The sequence below is a fragment of the Equus quagga genome, chromosome 11, assembly GCF_021613505.1.
Source record: "Equus quagga isolate Etosha38 chromosome 11, UCLA_HA_Equagga_1.0, whole genome shotgun sequence".
In the NCBI taxonomy this organism is placed as follows: Eukaryota; Metazoa; Chordata; class Mammalia; order Perissodactyla; family Equidae; genus Equus; species Equus quagga.
Window position 1 is genome coordinate 110,755,445 of NC_060277.1, and position 24,873 is coordinate 110,780,317.

The window sequence follows — 24,873 nt, forward strand, 5'->3', positions numbered from 1 at the left end:
AGGGTCAGAGTACCTCCAAAAGGGAGCTGCAGCATTGGGTGTCGAGGGTGAAGCAGAAGGATGGAAGGGATGTGGGTGCCAGCCAGAGGCCATGGTGAGCAACTCAAGCGTAGGACCCCCTTGTTCAAATATTTCCAACGTATGCTGTCCGCTGAGCTTCCACCCCTTCCCCTGGCAGTTGAATACACAAACTCCCACTCACGCCTTTCCTACTTGCAGCACTCCACTGTCTCCCAGCTTCCTGACAGTCCCAGGAAGGGGGTCCTGCCTCAGGATTTTTGTTCCTACTCTTCCTCTGCCTGGAACCTGTCTGACCCCACCCAACGTTCGCACCTGTTCTCCAAGGCCCAGCTCAGACACTGCCTCCCAGAGCCTCTCCTACAGCACTCGACATCATGCTCACGGCGCTTAGGACAAGGAGCTGGGCTTCCCTAACTAATGGAACCAGCGGGGCTCAGGGAGCAGCTACGTGAATGAAGTCTGACCCCGGCAGGCGGGTGAGTCCTTGTGTGGGTGGTCAGGCTAAGCATCAGCTCCACTGTGGGCTTTGCTGGGGAAGGAGCTCAAGGCTGGGGCGGGGAGAGAACTTGCAGGTCTTATCTCCTAGAGCCACCTGGTGGCACCACCAGGGACTGCAGCTACTGCATGGGATGGGGAGCAGCCAATGGAACTTCAACTTGGAGGGGTGTACCTCATCCTCCTTGTGAGGACCTCCATCCTCAGTATTGCCAATGCGGATGACGATGTCAGTTGTGCGGAACCGAAAGTCAGGGTGGTCAGCAATGTCATAGACACTCACATCTTCCTCTTCTCCAATCAGCTGGGGCACAGGATGGGTTGTCATGAGCCCAGGGGCCCCATACCCAACCCACTGGAGGCAACCCTGAAGGAAGACATGGGGGCTGCACACACTCACCTCCACGTCGTCCCCACTTGGCCGCAGCTTGAACCACTTCACCATGCAGGTGCGACCCACGTGGTCCCCAGACTGCACCACGCCGTAGACAGCAGGGTCTGGGCAGCTCTGGACTAGGAAACCAGGGAAGGGGACACAACTAGCTAAGGAGCCCTGGTGGTGCCACTTGCCACCCACCCACCTATTACCTCTCAACCACAGCAGGGCACAGAACCCAGATGTTGCCTAGCTATGTCAGCAGAGCTCCGAAAAGGCTCCCCTAGTCCTCAAAAGAGCAGGTCACCTTCAAAAGAGTAGTCTCCTCCCTGACCCTGAGACCTCTGGCCCATTCTTCCCAAGCCCCGCCTGGGCCCTCAGCAGGGACAGCCTCCTGGAGCTGGCACTACCTCGCTTGTCCACCACGAAGTCTCCGGGGCAGAACTCATTGTTGTCCAGGTGGTGCACGGGGAAGAGGTCATTGGAGCGGATGTTGCACTCCACAGAGCCGTCCTGCCACATCACGTCTGCTGAGGTCATCGTGGTCACCACCTCCACTGCCACCCTGCAGGGCAGAACCAGTGAGCCAGGCCACACAAAACACTTCCCGGAGGAAAGGGCAGATACTCTTTCTACTCCTCCCTCTCTGTGGGGCTGGTAACCTGAAACTCTTAATCTCAGGCAAGAAGGAAGAAAAACAGGTCAGTAGATGCTTACTTGCAATTCCCATGCCCTGTGACCTCCTGAGAGTGGCCCCATTTGGGAAAGCTCAAGTGAACGTGGTCCCAGAGGCCAGACTTGGGGCCAACGCCACCATCCCACCGTTCACCCCACTCCCAGATCTCTTCCTGCCACCCAGGCCAACCCTAGACACCTACGCCGTCTTGGCTGGGCATCCCTCAGCCTTTACAGGACTTGCAGACCATGTGTCACACTTGTGTGCGTGTGAGCCCAACTGCACACATGTGTGTCACCAAGGAGACAGTCTCAGGATGGACACTCAGCCGGAAAGGAGGGGGTGCCCTCTGGGTTTACCTGTCCCCCGGCTTGAAGTCACGAGTGATTTTATTCTTCTTTCGCTTGTGTTTTCGCTTTAAGTTCTTGATAGACAAGGGGATGCTCTTTTTGCGACTTGTGCCACTGCCACTTTGGGAGGAGGTGGTGGAGCTGGCAGAGGAGGTCACCGAGCTGGTGTCATCCGTGTCGTCAGCAGCCTCGTCATCTGCATCCTGCTCTGCCGAGTGCAGCCTGTCGTCTCCGCCTTCCTTCAGCAGGAAGGGGGGCAGCTGCTCGCCCGCCTCCGGGGCTTCCTCTGGGCCCTCATCCTGCATCTCCACCGGGCTGGCAGACCCATCGGGCGTCTCCTCAGGACTGGCAGACCCTGTTTCACTCTTGGCTCTGGCCCCCCCTTTCTTGCCTGGGTCCTCCATGGAATGGTCCCTGGAGCACTGGGTGTCCGGGGAACAAGACATGATCCTCACAACCTGCTTCTTCAATAGGCGCTTCACCTGTGAGGGCACAGAAGGGAGGGCGGCAGCTGTGGAGAGCAGGGCTGACATGGCTCTGCGCTGGGCATATGGGACACCCAGGCAGGCCTGACCCCAGGCAGCTTGGTCTGAGGAGGGGGACAGCTATACACACCTAAGTGGCCTGCAAGGGTCATCAGGGCTGCCCCCCAAGGCCTAAAGCACAGACTGTCCTTCTTGGCTGCGGAAATGGCTCAAGGCCAGTTCCTCAAACGCCCACCAACCCCAACCCCAAGGACATACCTTCTTGGCCATAGAGCCCTCCCCCTGGGCGCAGAGTTTTTCTGGACATTCACAGGCAATCTTGGCCGGCTCTACCTTGGCTGGGAAGACATACAGACAGCGCTCCCCAAGCTGCCGCTGAGCATGGTCAAAGCATCCGAGACGCTTCACCCTGGGAGGGGAGAGGGAAGAGAAGCAGGGGCTGGGCCAGCAGTGTTCTCAGCCCTCAACGCACCTGTGACTTTAACCCAGACACTTGCTCAGGGCGTGACCCTGGGGTTGTGGGAGTGGGTGGCACACTAGAACCACTCACCTGCCTAGGTTTTCCTGGGTGATGACAGAGGGCGGGGGGCTGACGCTGTCCGTGCCCCCTGGACAGAAACTCTTGGTAATCCACGTGACTTTCAGCTCCACAACCTGCACCTGGAGATGGTGGGTGGGACAGGGCCACAGTCAGCAGGCTGGAACGGCTCTCTCTGTAAGCAGCTGCCCAGAGCTCACCCAATCTCCAGAGCAGGAAAGCAGGCCTTCATAGTGTAGCACCAAGTACGACACCCTCAGAACAGCCCCCACCTGTACCTATGGCCCCACCCCAGGATCACCATCAGTCAGGGTCCAGTGGACCTGCCACTCGCCACTCTCCCACCCTGCTTAGCCTAGGCCAGTCAGGCCGGGGGACACCTGCCTAGTGATCACCCCATGACCACAGCCTGGGTTCCCTTTATCCTCAAAACCCTTTCAGATCAACAGGGCCCAGATGCTGAATAGCAGGGCTTAGCCTTCAGAGTAGGGAAGGAAGGCGTGGGCAGTAGCTCACATCCAGGTGGAGGTCGAGGACTCTGACCCCACCCCTCACTCGTCCCCAGCCCCTACCTCTTCCACCACCACTCGGAACTTGCTCTTGGTGCTGAGCACTGGCTTGACCCCCGAGAGCCACTGGACGCTGGAGAAGATCTTGGAGGGGCCGATGAGCACCTGGCCCGGGTAGAAGCCATAGGAATCATCAAAAAAGAGACCCTGTAGGATTTGGGGCCAGAAGAAAGTCCTTGTGAGCAATGCCTCCTCAGGGAAGGTGCTCTCTGCACCTGCCCCCCACTCCTCCCCTGCCCCCGCTCGCCCCACATCTGCACCCCCCACAGGCTGAAACAAATCTTAAGACTCCAGAGCAGCACCTCTCAACCTAAGGTGCCTATAAATCACCCAGAATCTTCTTAAAATGCATAATTGACTCACTTCTGTTTCTAACAAGCTCTCAGGCCACGTGAATGTTGTTTGTCAAGGGGTGACACTTTGAGGACTAAAGCTCTAGAGGGCAGGGGTCCCCAAACTTCTTTGATCATATACACTCCCGCAAGTATACTTGTTACAAATTGTGTCTGATACTACTGTTCTACAACATCAGATTGTAGTAAAATACTGCATACATTCCAAGACAGAAAAACACAGATTTTTAAAAGAACGAGCTAAAAAGTTAACAAAATGCAAAGAAAAGTTTCAATACTTTCTGCCCACACCCAAACTTTTAGACCTTTCGGTACACGCCGCCCCCTTCTCTAGGAAACTGCTCTGCCTAGAAGCAGCACTTAGCCTGGGCCAGCTCCAAGCTCTCTGCTAAGAAGTCCTCCTTCCCATGCAGTCCTGAGGGCTAAGGAAAATGAGGCTGGTGCCCCTCTGAAGCCCACCCTGCAAGAAGCCTCCCCCAAGCCGAGAAGCCTGCCCGGGTGGAGCAAACGAACCGAGTCGCTGACGTGTGGGCAGACATCATAGAGCTTGGCGCCATCTTCTGTGTTCATGGAGCACCTGAAACAGTGAACAGGGGCTTGGTCTCCACGAGGGCACCATGACTGAGTCTCAGGGGAGACATGGCAGCCAGGTCACAGTTTGGTGCTGATCAATATCAAAAGGAGTTATCCAGAGGCATGAAATGTCGGCATGCCCCCAAATGGCACAATTTGGATCTTTCTGCAGCTCGGCCTCTGCACTGGTACAAGTGACTCTCCTAAAACGAACGAGACGCTGACTCCATATCTGAGGGCTAGCCACCATTACAGTGTCTAAAATAAAACATCAGCCCCAGCAGATATACTAAATAATAATGCTTCTCTCCCCAAGCCAAGAGAGAACAAAGAACAGAAAGTGAGTGAGACAATTTGGCCAGAACAATAAGGAGACCATCCCATGGTCAGGCTGCAAATGCCTGCAGCACCTGCCAGGGCGCTCGATGAAACCCGTCCTCACAGGCCATGAGAAAACGCCCTTCTCCCCTCCTTGCAGCAGGCTGCCACTGCGGAGCGGACGGCTCCTCTATGGTGAGCCACGTACCTGGCACCGTTGGACAGCTTCAGGATGATCTGGTTCTTCAAGTCATAGACCTTCCCCAGCCAGCAGTCATAGGCAATGTAGTCCCCATACATGAAGGGCTGCAGACCAAGGGGACAGGGGTGTGAGAGACCACAGATGACACTGGTACCCAGGGCACCAATTCCTCTTTGCCCCACTGAGACAGAGCAGGAAGGATCTAGATAGCTTACTGCCTGGGCCAGTCAGCTACTGGACTTAAACTGCTACAACAGGCCTCCCTCCAAGTTCTAAGCTGTATCCCAACACCCCTTCCCAGTGAGGAAGAGGAGGAGGTGGTGGGGGGCTGCCTGGTGGTGATGGAGAGTCATGCAGGGGCCTGACAGCATCCAAGGACATAGGACTCTTGGTGGGAACAGGCCGGGGAGGTGGTAGGTGGAGGTTGGTTATGTGGATAAATAAGTAAAGTAATTTAAGTAAATAAATAAATATGCTGAGGCTATCAAAGGCCAAGTTGCTCACTGTTGGGGAAGGTACTCACTAATATAGAATGGGGAAAGAGAGAAAGAATCTGAGGTGTTAAAATGGAATTAGAGGTATCAGGATGAAGTCATATTTTAATGCATACATGGAATAGGTATTGACAAATTTAGATGTGTATGTGTCTAAACGTATCACATAGAGTCACGAGCTATATAACGATGCTTTGGTCAATGACGGATCACATATACGACGGTGGTCCTGTAAGATACTGTAGAGCTTAGCTGTGTAGTAGGCTGTACCATCTAAGTTTGCGTAAGTGCACTCTATGATGTACACCCAACAACAAGTTCGCCTAAGGACAGATTTCTCAGAACGTATCCCTGTCGTTAAGCAATGCATGACTCTACATGCATTTCCTAGTGCTGTCTTGAAACGGACTAGTAGCAATTAGTACATCTAACATGCATCCACATCTTGGTTTTTAAAATACCATTCTCCTCTGAAAGAAACTAAGGCTCCTTGGAGAAACAGCTTATTCTAGGGCTGGATCAGCAAAAAGATGGAAAGTAAGAAGATGCTTAAACAAAAGAACACAATGGGGACATGTCAAAAAGACATAGATCCAGCTTGAAGGAGTGCCTCCTAGCCAAATCTGGGATACTTGAAGCCATAAAATGAATAATGGTAGCAATGGATTACAACCAATTGAATAAAAGAGGAATTTCTGAGTCCATACTGATGTAAAAAGTGACCAAATAAATCAAGGGGGCAGAAGGTAAAGCTCTTCCGTACAGTAGAATGCTAACTAATAAAACGAGGAGGGAACAATGGAGTCATAAAGTTACCAGTTAGTGACCATGAGAGTGCCGGGCTGATTCAGGTGGGAACTATTAATGGAGGCTAAGGCTGGCGGATTGCGGTTTGACAAGTAACAGGTTACTGACACAATCCTGTAATATCTCCCCACAAGAGATAATCACTGTCAAAGTGGAAAACGCTGACTTGATATGGAGAGGCACGGCACATCCCACACAACCAGGGATCAAGGTAAGCATTCCCCTGGTGCGGCCACTGGACGCTACGGGCCAGGAAAGAGTTCAATGGCATTTATGGGGCAGTCCTGCCAAGAATTCAGGGCCTGAAGCTGGTCAAGAGGAAATATCAGAGAGCTCCATGCTCAGGGTCATCCAATGGAAGGTATGAGGATATGGAAGACAAAGCAAGACTGAAGAACTGTTCTAGAATGCAGGAATCAGAGTTGACAACTGAATGGGGTCTGTGGATGGGACAGTAATATATCAGTGCTGATTTCCAAAATCGGGGACGGAAGAGTGGTTATAGGACAGTGTTTTTGTTTTGGGGAGATACACATTGTGGTATTTAGTGGTCATCGGACGTCACATCTGCAGTTTGCTCTCAAATGTTTCAGAAAAAAGACTAGTGAGAGAAGATGTGGAGAAGGAGGGAGGGAAGGTGATAGAGCAAATGGGGTAAAATGGTAACAGCTGAGGAACCTGGGTGATACAGGGGACATAACTTAGAACTTTCCAGTTAAGTTTGAAATCATTTAAAAAACAAATTATTGAAAAGAAATTTGTTTAAAAAAAAGGTGTTAAGAGGAGAAAGGAAACTAGGTAAAAGGAAATGACACCTGCAATCTATGCTGGAGACATCAGGACACATCTGACCTCATGTCTATTTGGCTTACTCACAAGAGCAGCAATCAGCCTTCAAGGGAGTGAGCTGACCACTGTACTTTGCTGTCTGACCTGGAAGGTGCAGTGCTGGTGTGCTGTGGAGAGGACTGGAGAACAGAGAGGAAAATCAGCAGAGGGCAGGTGGGTGGGGTAGCTCACCCAGATGTGCTGGAGGTCCTTGCTGTTGACAGGATAGATGATGCAGTTGGTGCCGATGAGCTTGACAGCGCAGTCGATGCTGACGTCTATTACGGTGCCGCATTGACTGTCCTGGGGAGGAGAAGGCATCCAGGCCCGCGCAGGCGCACAGCGCCAACCGCCATGGGAGACCCGGCCCAGACAATCCCCAGGCAACCCCCCACCAGGGGTGGGGATGCAGGACTCACAGTGGATCGCATGTGCCGGACCACATCCCGAGGCACCACAGAGCGGTCCTCTAGTTTTAGCTGTGAAAGAAAACACAGGTGTGAGAGGACGGCCTCTGGAGTCACTATAGAATACATTTTTCTTCCAGCTTCTTAGAGGAGGGTGACAGACATACAGCTAAGTGCACAAATCCTAAGTGCTGAGCTCAGTTTTCACAAACTGCACACACTTCCTAACAGTAGCCAGATCAAGAGACAGAACTCCAGGCGCTACCTCCCCCACCGAAGGCAAACGCTATGGTTACTGGAGGTGACGCTGATCATACTGAAAAGTGTGGCAAAATGACAGATCACATAAGGCTTCATTTAAATGAAAGATTCAACAGCCCTGTTCTACAGAGAGCAAAACATTTTGCTATGAGTGAAATCCCTTTTCTACCTTCTGCAAGTGCCTGCCCTCCAACCCTGCTGTGGAGTGCTGCGTAAAGAGTGGGGTGGAGGCGGAGCATGACACGGCGCTGCGTGGGGCATCCTGAAGCCCACTATCACCCGACACCACCTTCTAATCTGGGCTATCCTTCCTGACCAGCCGCAGCCTGCTCCTTATCTACAGCGCTGCGGAGGACTGCAGGCTGCTGAGTAACGCTCAGGACAGCCAGCTTTTGGAGCCTGGCCAGCGGCATAGTGAGCATCTGACCCGTCCCTCCACAAACATCCAGCAGCAGCCCCTATGAAAGGACAGCCTGGGCCTCATGAGAGTCGCCCCCTCCCTCTGCCGGGTACCGCATCCCCCCTCCAACAGCCCAGCTGGGAGACGGTTCTCCACCTGGCCAGTGTGTCTTCTTTGCTGGTTCCCTACACCTGGGGCTGCTCCTCTGAGTTCTTCACTGAGTCACGCTAACGGGTCTCTGTGACTTCCCACCTCCATGACCCCAAACCACAGGGGTGGAAGAACTGTTCTCTCAACCACCACCACCACCCAACTGAAGACTCCTCAAGCTCACTCTCTCCACTCCAAGCCCTGGGGCATGGAGAGGTGACCTCTATGGAAGGAGAACTGAGATACTAAAAAGGAAGACACGGGCTCAACGTCACCAAGATTTTGGCAATGACTAAGACAGACTCTGCTATTAGTTACATGTGACTTACAAAAAGTAAAGGGGGAAGCAATGGGCTCTGCCAACAACAAGCAACGGGGATTTTCCTACAGGGAACCAAGATGAGAGCGAGCCCAGCCGTTAAACAGGCACTTACACGTGGCAGCCCTGAAACCGCAGGCAAATCACTCACGTCCACATGTATGAAAGGGGGTGACAGCAGCCATCGCCAAAGGGTTGCGGGGATTAAGAAGGCAGTGAAAGCACAGAGGGTCAGAGGCACCTGGCACACAGGAAGAGCTCAGCAAATGACAGCTGTGATCACCCTATCTGACTCCATTGTCTCCCAGGGCTTAGGCTGAAGACCCTCTGGGCTCAGTCTTTTATTCCTTCTGCTCAGAGATCCCAGGAGGCTGCAAGGGGCCACTTGGAGCTCTCTAAGTAAGGCTGTACTGGGATCACAGTGCCACTTTTCTAACTCAAACAGCTTCCTATCCTGTAACTCTCTGTGCTCAATTCTCTAGTCTGGGACATAGTGTTTTCTGTGCTGTCCCACCCTATCTCAAACATCTGCTCCCATTTTAGACTTCAAAAAGCCACAACTGCAGGTCTTTCCAAGTTGCCATAGAAACCGGAAGTTGCAGTGATGGGAAATGCAGTGAGAGAGGACCGCGCCATGTGGGGTGGGAGGGGATGTCATCCAGGGGGCACAAGTTGCCTTGCCTACTCAGGGATCACTGAGAAGAGACTCAAATTGAGTCTACAGATCATGTCCCGACCTTGGCATTTATGTTGGTCCCCAAGAGAGCTGACAGGAAAGGAAGGGAGTGGCACGGGCACAGACTCTAAATCAGTGCAGTCTTTGGTGGGACACTGCCCAGCCCTGTGGCCATGGGACACTGCTCCTGAGGGCTTTGGGGAAACTGAGGCTCCTGCTCTAAGGCTGAAGCAGGAACAACACAGCTAGTGAAAGCTGGCATTCACTGAAGGCCAGGGGCAGGTTTTCTCCTTCCTCCCTTTGTAGAACCTCTGCCAAAGTTGGCAGGGCAGGCAGTTCCCAGCGTTCTCGAGAGAGGGAGCCTGGTTGGCTAACGTGGTCTTCTGATGTGGCCCTCCTGACCTGCACCTAGCCTTTTGCCAGAGTATGACTGAACTCCACTGTACAGCTTGGTGTCCAGGCTCCTCTAATCTTCCATGACAGGGCCTTCTCCAAAGCCCTGGCCATGCTGGGAGCAGAGTGGGAGTGGCAGAGAGAAGAAAGGAGTGTGGTGGCCACCATTCTGGCTACATTCCCTTCCCTTGGGAATTCCAAAAAAATAAGAAAAAGGTACCTGGAAGGGCTTAGGAAGACTTGCAAGGATCTTCATTGTCTTTACAAGTTTCCCTCCCAGTTCCCTATATGCCACCCGTACTGGGCACTGCCTTTCTCCAAATAAGCCAGTGCCTCTCCACTGAACAGTTACTTCCAGCATCCTCCTTTCCTCTCCCTGCTCCCGTCACAGGCTACCTGCATCACAAAGGCCTTCAGTATCCTCATTTTGGAAGGAACCTCTGTGCTCCAAGGGGCTCAGGCACTCTGGAGTCCTCTGCCTTGTGCTAACAGGATGACCGGTGTTTATCATGCTCCAGGACTTTTTTAGACACTTAATGTATTTTAACCTGTGAAATCCTCCACAACTCTATGAAGTATAATGAAGTATACTATTATTGTCATTCCCATTTCACAGATAAGTAAACTGAGACAGAGAATAATAAGTAACTTGTTCACAGTCACACAGCTCCTAAGTGGTGAAGCTGGGACTTGAACTCAGGCAGTATGGCTCCAGAGTCCACTCTCTTAGCGACATAAAAAGCTCATTCCTCCCCAAAGCTGCAGAGATAAGAATAGAGTAAAACATATTTCTGGCTGGTCCACACATTCTAAAAGATAGTGATTCTTCTCTTGGCTATAAAAGCAACACATGCTCTACTCATTTCTGGGGTATGTGGAAGGCAGCTGTTGTGGCCTCTCACTGCGGATGTCATCAGGGTCCTGAGTGCCTGCCGAGGCCTCCAGGTGGGAGAAGCCGCGGGGTTTCAGCAATTTGCCCTCTTCTTATCCCACTTGAAAAGATCAAGGACCCAGATGAACGGCATCAGACACCCCATGAGGCTAACACTAGAGGGCAGTGTGCCTGCTTTGTGAAAATAGATTGTAGGGCAAGACAGCCATGAAACAGGACCGTGTCTTCTGTTAGGTGCGCCCTGAGAGTAGTTTAAAAAAACTGTGACCAGGGTGGGATCTGAGGTGGCAGGTGGATAGATTTCAACTGTCATCATAGGCTCTGAAATTGTGAACAACCTCTGAGGCGGTGAACTATTAACATTTCTTGAGGGAGAGATGTAGCTATCAGAGGTTTCTGGACAGAAAAAAAAGAAAAGAAACACAACACACAAAAATGTTAAAGTGTCTCTGAGTGAGGAGGGGCTATAAGTGATTTCCACTTCGGACACTTTTGTGACCTGACTGCAGGACGTGCCTGGTGGAACCCAAGAACCAACAGCTTTTGCTCTCACTGCCTGCTCTGGAAACAAGAGCATCCAACACCACATCTGCCCTCCATGGAGAGGGATTCTGGCACCTGCTCTGGGGGAGGAGAGCCAGGCTTTACAGAGGAGTTCACTCATCTGAGCAATGATGACCGAGCACCTTCCACACACCAGGCGCTGGGCAGATAAGTGCCTGCTCTCGCAAAGCTGACATTCTAGAGCAGCGGAGGAGACAGACACGTACACACACAGGTCAAGTGGTGCTAAGTGCCATGCAGAAAAACAAGGCAATACAGAGTATACGTGTGAGAGAGACTGGTAATGGGAGGGGAGCACGAGTGAGTTATTCAAGTGGGTGGTCAGGAAAGGCCACTCCAAGGTGACATTTGACCAGAGATCTGAGTATCTGAGTACAATAAGGGACTGAGTCTTCCAACCAGAGAGAAGAGTTGCCATAAAGACCCTGGATGGAGTGTGCCTCCAGTGTTCGATGACTAGCAAAGAGGCCAGTAGGGCTGCGGCAGAGCAAGCTCCCAAGAGAGTGAAGGAGATGAGGCTGAGTCGTTCAGGCCTTAGAGGCAGAACCACAGGAAGGACTTGAGATTGCTTCCTGAGCAAGATGGAAGCCCCAGCAGGGCTCTGACCAGAGGGCGTAGGTGACTGGATGTTAAAAGGATCATCTGGCTGTTGGGCAGAGAACGTGCTGTAGAGGGGGGGAAGGAAACCAGATAGCCTAGTGGTTCTCAACTGGGGCAACTTTGCTCCCTGGAGGACAGCTGGAACGTCTGGAGACATTTTTGGTTGTCAGAACTGGGGGAAAGGGCTTCTGGTATACAGTGGGTAGAGGCCAGGGATGCTGCTAAACATCCGACCACGCACAGGACAGCCCCCTACGACAAAGACTGATCCGGCCCAAAGCATCAGCAATGCCAACGCTGAGAAGCCCTGAGGCTGTTCCTTGGCCGGTGGCACTGAGGCAAGAGCAGTGGGTGAAAGGATCACCCTCCAGATACAAGGAAGGTAGAGCTAATGAGGTGCTTCAAGTTGGAAAGCAATACAAGGGCAAGAGAAGGAGTGGAGGGCAATTTTGGGGAGAAGGTAACATGGCAGAGAGGCTAGGCACTTCCATCCCACCCCCATTTGAGCTCCAAGGAGCTCTGCCCCGGCCAGAAGAACCACTCTCCTCCCCTGCCCCCCGCCCGAGGTACACGCTGTTCCCCCGAGCTGCACTCTCGGGGCCCGTCACTGACAGCACAGCAGGAGAAACAGGCTGCTCTTGTGACTCTTGGTCTAGGCCCTCCTTCATGACATTGCTCATGCCTGAACTGGAAGGACCCAAATTCACCGAACAAAAATGTTTCAAGGACCGAAAAGGCAAACTGAGGCTGATCAATAGGTTGAAAATACAAGGAAGATGATACAAGAAGCTACTTTCAAGTGGATTTGAATGTCACATCCCCCGTAGGACCAGGTAGCCCTAACGGCTGGCCTGCTCAGTGGACGCCAAGCTCTTGCTCTACAGGAAAAAAGGCAGCTTCACACCTGGTCACTAGCACCAGCATCCAATACACTAACGGGACTCCTAGTGCAAGAGGGGAAGCGGCAGGAAGTCCAGGAAAAGGCAAAGGAGGGGCCTTCAAGGTGCCTAAGCATTTGTGTCAAGGCTGGAGGCCATCAACCCGTCACTATCATCTCCTGTCAAACTCTGAGGAAAGCCAAAACATAGAGGAGGAGATGTGGGTGTTCTCCTTCAGCCCCACAGGAAAAAACCAACCCAGTCTTTTCTGGGAGTAAGTGATGTCATCACTACCAGACCTTCCACTGACAAGTGGGAGTAGCCTCAAACAAAAAGGTCCAGCATTGTGCCAAGCCCCCAGTGGGGCTTAATAAATAGTCTAGGATCACAAGGACAAGCTGAGTGCCAGCCCCACGCTGTGCCCATGGTGAGTGGGAACAGCTTGCAGTGGCCCCCGGGTTGGGTTTATACTCAGACTGCGGATTTACCTTCACCAGACTGAGCCAGCCCCAAGACCTCCAGGAGCCTCATGGTGCTCGGTGAAGAAAACAGAATCTTTCTTTGGAAAAGAAAATCAAGCCACCCTGCTGCTTTGCCTGGCGAGCGGAAAGGAGGGGAGAGAAAAGTGGCCCAGCAGACACACGTAGGAATCAGGCTGTTTACCTAGGCCAGGACTCAAAGAACAGATTCTTGAAAGAAATATGAGGTCAGAGCAACACTGGAAATTTATAAGGCTTGCTACTTCCTAAAGGGTATACTGTCCCTCCCACCCCTCATACAGCTTAAGCCATGTCTGAGTCTTAGACACAGTGGAAAAGGGTAAAACAGGTAAACGGGGCTTCCAATCGTGTTGGGGATCCCAAGGCCTCCTAACCAGGCCCTCTTACCCTACCTCAGCTGAGCTTGTAGACCCTGAAGAAGGTCCTTCTTGTTCTCCCGATGCTGTCCCTGAGCTTGAAGGGCCTGGCCATGCTGCCCATGGGTGCACTCCACTGTGAGACCCCACCATACTGCGGTGGGGCAGCCCAGCTCTCCTACAGCACAGAGATGGGTGGGGAGTGGGAAGGGAAGGGAAGGCCTAGCAACATTAACTCCCTCCCTCCAATGCAAATCCTACTTGGAGGCCAGAGGAGCTACTTACGCCAGATTTGAAAGTTTATCCCACAGTGTGGAATTCTGAAAAAGCTTTGGAAATCCTAGACTGGAATGCTCCCTAGAGCAGTGTTTTTCAAACTGTGAGTTGTGACCCATTAGTGGGTTATGAAATCAATTTAATGGGTCAGTGGGTCACGGCCAACATGGCAGGGGCGGTGGCAGAAAATATCTGAGTGCATCACACGCTTTAGGTGAGGCTCGGTAATTTTGAGAAAACTGTTCCAGGTGCATATATGATGTCTGTGTGCCCTGGACACACACGGATAAATGCATATTCCATGGTGGGTCACTTTCAAAAAGTTTGAGACCCCAACCCTACCTGTCTGCCCAGCTCTGCTGGTTCTCTCTGGTTAGGGTTTCCACCTGTTACATAGAGGGGAGAAATAGATCTCTTCTCATCAGAAGTTGGTCTGAAGCCAACAAACAAAAAACCCAGGATCTATACATTTACACACAGACACTGTGGGGGTGGGGAACTTTGAACTCTTTCTAACATTATTTAAAATGTCATTAAGTTTGCTTTCAGAACAGTAAAACAGGGAGCGGCAGGAGTTGGCACTGACTGTGGGTTGGAGCTGGGCTCCTCTTCCAGTTTCTTCCTAAGCTTGAGTTTCCAGCTCAGTCTGGATTGGGTGAATATGACTGGTCAATGATTCTAGCATATGCCAGTGTGAGGACTTTCTCAGAGAAGTTGACCATCATGTGGGTAAGCCCCTGACAACCCGGCAATCAGCAAGCTGCCCACCTGAGGACAGTGGTTTTACAAGCAAAACACAAATGGCCAGAGGGCCTCACACGCTTGGGGGAGGAGAGGGAGGACAGCTGGAAATGGCTGGGCAGTGTGGAAGAAAAGACAAACGCTGGTGCCCCTAACTAGAAAATTCTGCCAACCACGTGATACAGAAACCATTGAACAGAAGCTCTGCTAAAACCAAACAGTGAGGTCAATCAATTCAATCATTTTTCAGTGTTTTCTATAGATTCAGAGTGAGACAAGAACACAAATATATAGGGCTGTGCCTTGGCTTTACAGAACTTACATTTAGATGGGGGACACAAAATGAAAATACCTGGAAACATTTATACAGAAGTAAATACACTGCTGAGTGGGCAGAGGGACAAAAATTCTAGTTTCTGGATGGCAGGTGGGGGAAGGCAGGCAGGGCCAGGCTGCATAGGAACTGTCCATCAGAGATGTAGGCAAGGGACACCCCCAACGCCACCCCCATCATCTGCTTCAGATGAGATTCAGTCAACCGTCAGGGGAAGCCCCTTCCTGTCCCCAAGGACCCCTCTCTCTGACTGTACACTGCAGACCAGAAGCCTGCAACCAGGTCTGGGCACTGCAGTGGGGCTGCATCACTGCCTGGAAGCTGTAGCTGCAGCCTGCTAGCTTGCTGGAATGACTTGGAGGCACAGCCTGCCCAAGGGGATAGAGACAGGCGACTGAGTCCAGCCGCCTGCTAAGTGAGGGGGAAGGATGGGGAGCTACACCTGGCAGCAGGTCAGCTGGAGCCTGGTCAGCAAAGCTGCGTCTCTGCAGATGCTGTGGTGTCTGGGATGCAGCAAGAGCCAGCATGGAGGAAGAACCCAGCCCTCGCACCCTGTGTCTTGATCCGGGCTCACTGACCTGGCTTTAAAAAAGACAAAACAGCCCAGGACTCCTGGGTTTGAAGGGAGGGGACAAATGGGAAGCTTTAGGAGGAGAAGCCCTCTCTCCTCAAGAAGTATGACTAAAAGGTAGAAAAGTAAGGAGGATGATTTCACATGCTGTTCTTGCAGCTGGGCTGCTGTCCTGGGGCCGTTGGGCATCCCTGAGAGAAGGCAGGGAGTGCTCATGGCCTCAACACTGCCTTCCAGAGCCCCCACCCCCACGGGTCTGATGTCAGGTGAGTTCACAGAACGATGATCCATGCAGGGCGGAAATCACATCAACAGACCTTACTGAGCTCTTGTTGTGCAGGGAGGACCCCTGCAGGCTCTGCTTCTTCCAACCCTCATCACCCGAAGCGGGAGGCACCACTGCCATCTCTTTCACTTCAGAGAGGAAGCCAGAGGCTTGGAGGGGTAAGTGACCTGCCTGACACCACCCCAGCACCAGAACTCCAGAGCCTCTCCTTCCTCATTTAGCATGTGTGGCCCTCCAGTATGGCCCTTGCTTCACCTGGAGCAATTAGAGCCATGCTGACACTCACAGCGTGTGGACCCTAACCAGCAGCCCCAGCATCTTCCAGAAGCTTGTGGAAACGCAAACTCTCAGGCCCCACCCCAGCCCTGTTGCCTTGGAATCCACGTGTTAACAAGACCTCCAGGAGACCTGTGTGCGCGTAGCCTGACCCTCACACCACAACGGCCCCTAGAGAGAGCGGGGGACGGAGGGCCCGCCCCAGGGCCACTGCAATCACACCCTCACACAACAACGGCCCCTAGAGAGAGCGGGAGGGCGGAGGGCCCGCCCCAGGGCCACTGCAATCACACCCTCAGGACGGCATTCTGAAGACAGGAGCTCTAAAAAAGTTCCTAAAGTGATTCTCATACAAATCCGCAAATCCTGGCTATTCTAATTGGCATTTTAAAGACAGCAAGGGAAGAAGAGAAATAGCTAAAATGGACTGTATCTGAGTCTAGTGGGGCAGGCCAGGCTCATTTTCAACTACAAGGGACCCCATGTGGAAGAAATACAACCTCCGCTTGTTTCTCAAACAACTGCAGTTACTATTTGAAGGCAAACGAAATGAATACCCATCCTGGGATACTGGGCGTCACTGGCCTGGCAAGCCCGACAGATGGAATGGCTCCTGGGGCTGATGTCACCTCTTGGTTTGATCATTAAGTCTTAAAACCCTCAACTGTCCACCCCGCCACTGCCATTTCTCCCAAAACTCACCCACAGCAACTCATCTCAGGATGAGATGGCTCACTGTGCCAGGACTAAAACACAAAGGAAAAGAGCAGAATCACTGAGCCTTGGAGAAGGAATCCTTCCAACCCCACAGGTGCAGTGAGACGAGGCCACAGCCAGCCTCGGGGGGCGGGGGGACAGGCAGCACACAGCCCAGTGGCACAAGAATCAGGTCCCGCAGAGGCCACAACGTTGCCACTCCTCAGCTGTGTGAGCTGAGGAAGCCCCACCACCTCCCTGGGTGTCAGATGGGGACAGGCAGCCTCCAGGCGCTGCCAGCTCCAGAGCTTGCTCCCTGCACTATCTCCAGGGACCCTGGTTTTCTACCTGCCCAGCACCTGGCCCTGCCAAGGGGCATGTGGGCAGTCCATTTGGAATGTGCATCCCTACAGACACCCCAAGCAGGCTGGCTGAAAGGAAAAGATGTCCCTGGTCCGCAGAGCCTGAGAAAGCCCCATGACAGGAGCATCAGGGCACAGCCTGAACCAAGCCCCACAGTTTCTCTCCCGAGGAACTGACAGCTCAGCTGGAGAAAACACGCACATGAAATTAACATTCACAAAGACTGAAACAAGATGCAAAGAGTGCATCTTGATTTAGATGCCATTACTAAAAAGTCTTTTATAAATTGAAGGACTTTTAGGTATACCAGGGGAGCTATTTCAAGCAAAGTCACAGGAAATCTTGTATTATGCAAATAACCACACTCTTATTTACACAGTCAAAATTCTATCCCCTTTTTAATGAGTACAGACACACCTACCCACAGTGATGAGGGGATGCGACCCAGAGTGAATCAGAGCAGGGGAGAAGGGGCTCCGAGCAGGGTCTGTAGGGGCTATCACTAACGCATCTTGGCAGAGAGTGCTACACAGGGCTCTAGAACGCAGGACAAAACTGCATGGGCCAAGGGGTCCAGCAGGCAGGCTACCTCAGGCCCGGGTGAGAGTGGAGGGAGGGAAGGAAGAGGAAGTGGAGCCTGAGTGCATCACAGACATTCAATCCCCACAGGCACCTGAGGAGGAAAGTCTCCCCATTTCAGGCAGGAAACCATGTGCAAGAGGCAGTCACAGAGCTGGGAAGCAACGGAGCGAGCCTCTTCCCAAGTCCGACTCCCAGGATGGCAGCCTCGCTGCCCCACGGTGAACAGACATCAGCACACAAGACAGGATCCCGGCCTTCTAATGATCTTTTCTGTACAATTAGGCAGTAAACCTCCTTCCTTCCCCTGGGTTCCTCTAGGTCTCACGTAGGAAAGACTTCTCAGAGAGACCTCATATTATAACAAACCTGAAGGAGGACACTCACTTCCAGACACCAGGCCTTAAAATCAGCAACGACAAGGTGGCATTTTGGCTGACGACACAGTACTATGTTGGTCTTTCAATGGCAACTGGTGGAAACCAACAAATGGCCTCATAAAAAGGGGGTGGAGAAAGTCTAGATATTTAATTTAGCAATACTGAAATAGCAAAAGATTATGAAGAAAAACGGAGGAAGCGTCAACAAATCCCTTGGGAGGAGGCCTAGGTTTCAAGGCAGCCATTTATCAGACTCCTCAGAGCTCTTTAAAAATACAGATTCTTGGGGCTGGCCCCGTGGCTGAGCGGTTAAGTTCGCGCGCTCTGCTGCAGGCGGCCCAGTGTTTCGTTGGTTCGAATCCTGGGCGCGGACATGACACTGCTCATCAAGCCACGCTGAGGCAGCGTCCCACATGCCACAACTAGAAGGACCCACAACGAAGAATACACAACTATGTACCGGGGGGCTTTGGGGAGAAAAAGGAAAAAAAAAAAAAAAAAAATACAGATTCTTAATTTTTTACCCCAAACCTACTGAATGAATCTCTGGGTAAAGCCAGAAATATATCTCTTAACGTATCCTGGGTGAGTCTGATGACGCACAGGCACTAGGCCCTCGAAACGACACGGCCCCAACTTTGACCTCTCTGCTCAGGTGGTCCAGACCCTGGCCTAGGCTAGCGCCCAGACAGACGCCCAGAACACAGCCCCAGGCTCTGGGACAGCTTTCAGCATGCAGCCCCACTGACCACAGGACTGACCCATGCCAGCTGCTGCCAAGGTGGCAAAAAGCAGAATCTGCCAGCATGTATCCTTGGGCACCTGGGGGACCCAGCTTTGCCACCTTAAAGATTTCCAGGCAAGAAGGCAGCTCCTGGGCCCGTGCTGTGGCCATGAAACCTGATTTTTAGAGCTGGGTTACTGCACTGGAACGAGCTGGTACATAAACTGCGGTTCTTCCCACATGTAAGAACTCCAAGTCTGAGAAAGAACTGCCCTGGCAGGAGGGCGTGACACTGCCTGGTCCAAATCCTCCAAGATGGCCACTAGGACCTCAGCTAACAGATGCTCCCGCTCCCCTTTCTTCACCTTCCCCACTGCAAACCCACAGAAAAAAATGACATAATCTTCAAAATGATGTAATCTTCGGTCAGCAAAGAGCTGAGGTCTCATTCCCGCAGTGGCTCGTGACAGCGAGTCTTCCCTCCACCCAGAACATCTGCAGTTCCTTCAGTCCACGTTCCCAAATGCTGAGAATCAGCCGTTAATCAATAGCCACAGTCCCTGCAAAATGCATCCTACCTTTCGAAGGAGACTCAGACTGAAAGGGATTCACTCAGCAATGCTATTTTTAAAAATGCAAATATGGTAGGAAAAGGCAGTAAAAATAACGCCCCAGAGTCCTGATCCAAGGTCGATTCTTTCCTCGGGGGCCAAGTTCTCACTGAGGTAGGGGTGGAGTGCAGGGGGGAGCAGGACGGCTGATCTTCCCATGGAGCTGTGTTTGTATCATACCTGTGAGCTCCGAGCAGAGAAGACGTACAGGTTCCCCGTCCCACTCCTCGGACACACAGCGAGCCACCCTGCAGGCAGGCAAGGGAATCCACACCAGAGGGCCAGGCAGGTTTCACAATCCTCCCCGGAATGACTACCCAGAACAATGTTGGTTCTCTACTTTCCTCACTTCCAAAACTACATCTTTCCAAGACAAACTGGGGTGGGTGCTGCAGGCATTTCTTTTTCCCAGGGAAGCAGGAGCTTGGTAAAGGCAATGGAAGCTAAGGAGGAAGAGACACAAGACTCCTGGGATAGAAAGCAAGCTGGGGTTTTGCATCACTCAGTGATGATCTTGACAGCCAGATGGTCCCAAACCGCTCACACCTTTCACACAGGCCAGATCCACACGTTGATGTCACGGCCACAGAAAGCTCCACAGACAAGGTGACCTTGCTGGGGGTCAGCAAACATAGCCTCGTCACTCCCCAGCGCCAACCTTGACAGTCACATCTTCCTTTCCTCAGCCCCCTACTGTGTCACTAGAATTAGGTCAGGACAGGATCAGGCAGCCTGCCTTCAGAGCAAAGATTTCTAACAAAATTAAGCACAAACATTTAGCAGCCCGTTTCTGGGCTGAGTTTGTGATAACTGGCATGGCTAGGAGAACAGAAAGGACTCACCCCCACCCACTGGAAAAAGAGAAGACGAGGAAATACCTATTGGTACTGCAGACTTATCTCCAACAGGCTCTTGGGTCTTCTAAGAGGAAATGGGAAATAATCACAGCTACGAGTTCCCCACAGCTGAACCCAACTGTAAGAAAATACAGCAAAACCAAGTGACAGTCTACCCTCAGTTTCTGGCTGACACTATCAACCCCTCCAGAGACTGAAACACCAGCGTCATCCTTATCTAACCACTAGGGCACAAAACGTGATTTGAGTGACTATTTTCTGTTCTCCCAAGGATGGTAGTAATTAGCACCCTTGAGATGTATTAATGCAGCACAATGGATGCACTGGGGCATCAGAACCCCTAGCTGAGAAGAGCTGGAGACTTTTCGGGTACGCTTTACATCTTTTCTTTAAAGACTGGCACCTGAGCTAACAACTGTTGCCAATCTTTTTTCTCCCCCTGCTTTTTCTCCCCAAATCCCCCCAGTACTTAGTTATCTATTTTAGTTGTGGGTCCTTCTAGTTGTGGCATGTGGGATGCAGCCTCAGTGTGGCCTGAAGAGTGGTGCCATGTCTGTGGCCAGGATCTGAAGCAGCGAAACCCCGGGCCACTGAAGTGGAGAGCGCGACTTTAACCACTCAGCCACAGGGCCGGCCCCTGCATTACATCTTCTATGGAATAAACATCTCAGCTTTCTTATCTCTCCTATCCAGGCTGGCTCTATTTCCCTTGATCCCTGGGCCCTACAAGCTGGCCAACAGGTTGCTGAACCGAAATCTGAAGAAGAACCAGAAGGTAACACCAGACTTGTGTCTGAAGAACCCTTCCTATGTCCAGCAGCTTGTATCCAGACGTTCTCAAGGACCACTAATCCTAAGTGGTGGATGATGGGGACACATGAAGACGTCTCAAGGGCTCTGCTATGGTCCTTCCTTTAAGGGCCAACCATGCCACATGAGGGTGAAGGCAGGCCTGTGGCGATGGTTTTGAGATCTGTCTATGTGTAATAAGCCATGGGAAGCACCAGGACATGTGTGGCATGTGGTAAGTAATCAAAAATGTTAGTTCTCTTGCTTTCCATGCTCCCCTACCTCCTTAATGCTGTTCTAACTACTTCAGAGTTTACTTCTTCATCAGTAGTTTGAACTGTCCTGAAACAGCAGATAATGCACAGAAGCTGTTAAATGAACTACAGAGGGAGAGGATGTGACAGAAGGCATCTAACGTTAACCTGGCATTTCTCAGGCCTGAGCTCCAATCCTTTCTCTCCTCTATCAGGGGCTTGGCAGGGACAGAGCCTGCCCTGTAGAGACATCTGGGCTCCCAATGGGTTGCTTCCTTTGACATTTATCATAGCTCACTTGATTGGACTGTAGACCATCCATCCATTCATTCACTCATTCAACAAACTAAATACCTACTAGGAGGCCAGATGCTGTGCCCACTGCTAATGAAACATCGGGAAACACGAGCGACTCAGCCGCATAGAGCCAAGAGCGGGTGGAGGGCAGGTAGTTCATAAGCCAATACAGACTGCTGAGCTCCAGCCTAAGGGGAGTGTGAGCTGCCACGGGAATAGTCATAGCTTTTACATTTGCAGCAGACAGGTACACTCAAGTCTTTGCTCAGATGTCATCTCCTCAGAAAGGCCTTCTCTGACCACCCCATCCAGAATTATTACTCCTCCTCATTCTCTATCCCCCTTCCCCATTTTACTTTTCTCACAGCACTTGCCATTCCCTGCATCTGCTACTGTCTGCCCCACTAGAACATGAACCCCACGATGGCAGGCACTGCTCACCACAGCCTCAGCACAGTTCCTTGGACACAGAAGGCGGTCAAATACACACTGGCTGAAAGGGTGCACCGAGGAGTTGCCAGAGAGATGCTCGAAGAGCCATGGAAATGGGAACAAGTCTCAGGAAAAGAGTGGTCAGCAATGTCCATGCTGCTAAGAGATCCAGGGACACGGCGAGCTGGGCTCAGAGGTCCCTGGGGGTGGTGTAGGCAGAAGCCTCACTGGAGGGCTCTGGGAAAACACTGGAGGGAGGCAGCCCCCTCAGGAATTATGACTGAAAGGAGCAAAAAAGGAGGGGGTGGGTGAAAGGGATGGCGGCAGAGGAAGGGCCTCTTTTTAAGACATTAAAAACAGGGTCAGGTGGGAAACTGCCGAGTTAGAGCTGGAGGATCCAGGCCTGAGAGGTACACCCACAGAGGCAGCCTACAGCATAGTGTCTATGAAAGAACCAGAACACAGGCACCTCCACACTGAGGATCTCAGTTCAGAAACCCCGCTACCTCTAGGGTTGGGTTTTCCAAACAGCAAGCCTGGAGTCTATCATGCAAGTGACCTCTGCCGCCTTCTCTTGGTAGCAGGCAGCACCGAAGAGTGTCTGCTTCTGCTCCCACCTGCAACAGTGCTTTAGCCTAAAATGTCTGTGAGCAGCCAGTCTCCAGCAAAAGACCCTCTGTTGGCAGCTACCTCTTTATATATATAACGAGCTGCCCCCTAACCAGTCCACCAGCTGCTCAAGGGCAGGGGTCCCATCACACCTCTTTATCCCTGGTGGCTGGCACAGTGCTTGCACATGGTAGGCACACAAGTATTTGCATACTATGGTCATTATCCTGGCCCAATGGCTCAGCTCCCAAACCCACCACCAGCAGCCTCTTGGTCTAACACGACAGTTCTGATGGGTGTCCACAGGCACAGGGATTGTGCATGGTGGTGCTCAGGGCCTACAGGTCGGTGCCTTTTCCAGGGCCTTGGAGAGTAGGATTGAGAACAATCGGCAGGTTAGAGAACAGGGAGATGCCTGCCCTTCCTTGCTTGTTGTCACCCTGATGTACCTCCTTCACTGTGAGCTTTAACACAGAGCTTTAGGACTAGGTTTAGGGCCCGGCCCCGTGGCCAAGTGGTTAAGTTCGCACGCTCTGCTTCGGCGGCCCAGGGTTTCACCGGTTCGGATCCTGGGCGCAGACATGGCACCGCTCATCAAGCCATGCTGAGGCAGCGTCCCACATGCCACAACTAGAAGGACCCACAACTAAAAATATACAACCATGTACCAGGGGCGCTTTGGGGAGAAAAAGGAAAAAATAAAATCTTAAAAAAAAAAAGACTAGGTTTACACAATGGCGGCTTTTATGAAACTGGGTCTTTTTCGGAAGGGGTGGGAAGAAAGGCAAAGAAAAGGAGACTCATGGGGGCATGTTCGGGGCAGGGGATGAAGAAACCCACTGACTACATAGACCTTTCTTGACTCTCAGAAGAGTTATATAAAAAATTGGGTAATGAAAAAAAAGGGTGGGGGGGGATTATCAATAGTTTTAAAACACAAACGTTAGCACCCTTAAAAAAAAACAGGGGCCGGCCTGGTGGCACAGCTATTAAGTTCACATGTTCCGCTCCAGCAGCCCAGGGTTCACTGGTTCGGATCCCGGGCATGGACATGGCACCGCTTGGGAAGCCATGCTGTGGCAGGCGTCCCACATATAAAGTAGACGAAGACGGGCACGGATGTTAGCTCAGGGCTCATCTTCCTAAAAAACAAACGAACAAAAAAAATCCCAAAAACTTCACGGCTTTCCATTGCTTGAAATCTGAAGGTTGAATTCCAGGAATTCAGGTAAAATTACAGTTTAAGAAACAGAGTTTAAAATATTAACACTTCAACCTTTACTCTTAACACTGCAAATTCAACTCGATGCTCGCAAAGCCAAGGGAAATGCCATGACTTCTGGAGGCTCTGAATGTAGCTGAAAAAAATCTTAGGAGGTTCCTGTCTGCCTAGACGCTATGGACACAACCTACACACTATCCTAAGGCATCTGTGTAGGGATGAGCAAACTTTTTATTTAACTAAGAGCTAAATACAAAGTGTGGGGACTGGTATTATGATGGAAGATCCATGGAAACAGACTTGGGGTAGGAAGTCCAGCAGTTAGAAAAACTTTCTCTACTGTCTATCCTCACATTTTGCCAGATATAGAACAGATATGGGTATGAATTACAACTTCCATTACCTGCAGAAGGGTGCCAAGTGACCACCTCTCCTGCTCCCCGAATACCATAAGAAAAACATCTCTGCTCTAGTCTCAGAAATCCACCTTAATCCAGGAGCACCGAATTCTCCTTGCAACCGAGTCTGGCAGGGACATATTCAGGTACATTTCTTCAACTGAGACTGTACTAATGTAGGCCAAAGCCTCCAAGGGAGAAGGTGGGGGCACAAAGGGCATTCACCCAGAGCAGCGGGGGAATCAGCATAGCAGAGGGAAGACGTCCAGTCCTGTAGGTCGGCACTAGGGACGACACAGCCCATTCCGTTTACACACGTGAGTGGTTTGGGACAATTAAACTCATTTTATGAGCTGTCAGTGACAAGTCAGCCACTGTGCACAGGACGGCCCCCAGGAAACACAACAGGCAGGCTGTAGCCCACAGAGGTTGTTCGACCTGTACAAATCGCAAACTCTCTCTGGGGCCCAAGTTTTAAAACGCCTACTGAGGAGCATGCACAGGACTCTGAAACACATTGCCAGGCACGTGCACTGCAGAAAAAGAAGTGCACAGGGCAGTATACTCTGGGGGCCAACAGTGGTGCTTTGTGCGGAGAACAAGGGAGAGCTGCATGGAAAGCAGTGCTACTCAGCAAGGTGAGGCGGTCTTTCTATTCCACTTTGAATGAGTCAGCCCTTCAACAATATTAAGTTCA

General features: G+C 51.7%; 1 protein-coding gene across 2 annotated transcripts in view; it reads right to left on the reverse strand.

Moving 5' to 3' along the window:
• UBE2O (ubiquitin conjugating enzyme E2 O) overlaps positions 1-24,873 on the reverse strand; it is a 65,101-nt gene that overhangs the window by 7,015 nt on the left and 33,213 nt on the right. Inside the window, exons 1-12 of one of the 2 annotated variants that reach the window (XM_046677893.1) lie at positions 20,197-20,238; positions 7,505-7,564; positions 7,278-7,388; positions 4,963-5,060; positions 4,377-4,440; positions 3,514-3,657; positions 2,954-3,063; positions 2,662-2,812; positions 1,928-2,400; positions 1,303-1,457; positions 917-1,029; positions 692-820 (exon numbers count right to left, since the gene is read on the reverse strand). In XM_046677893.1, coding sequence (XP_046533849.1) covers positions 692-820; positions 917-1,029; positions 1,303-1,457; positions 1,928-2,400; positions 2,662-2,812; positions 2,954-3,063; positions 3,514-3,657; positions 4,377-4,440; positions 4,963-5,060; positions 7,278-7,388; positions 7,505-7,516 — 1,560 coding nt within the window. In that variant the 5' untranslated portion in view covers positions 7,517-7,564; positions 20,197-20,238. Of the gene's footprint in view, positions 1-691; positions 821-916; positions 1,030-1,302; positions 1,458-1,927; positions 2,401-2,661; positions 2,813-2,953; positions 3,064-3,513; positions 3,658-4,376; positions 4,441-4,962; positions 5,061-7,277; positions 7,389-7,504; positions 7,565-20,196; positions 20,239-24,873 lie in introns of those variants that run through there. The other variant, XM_046677892.1, reaches the window with a different exon arrangement.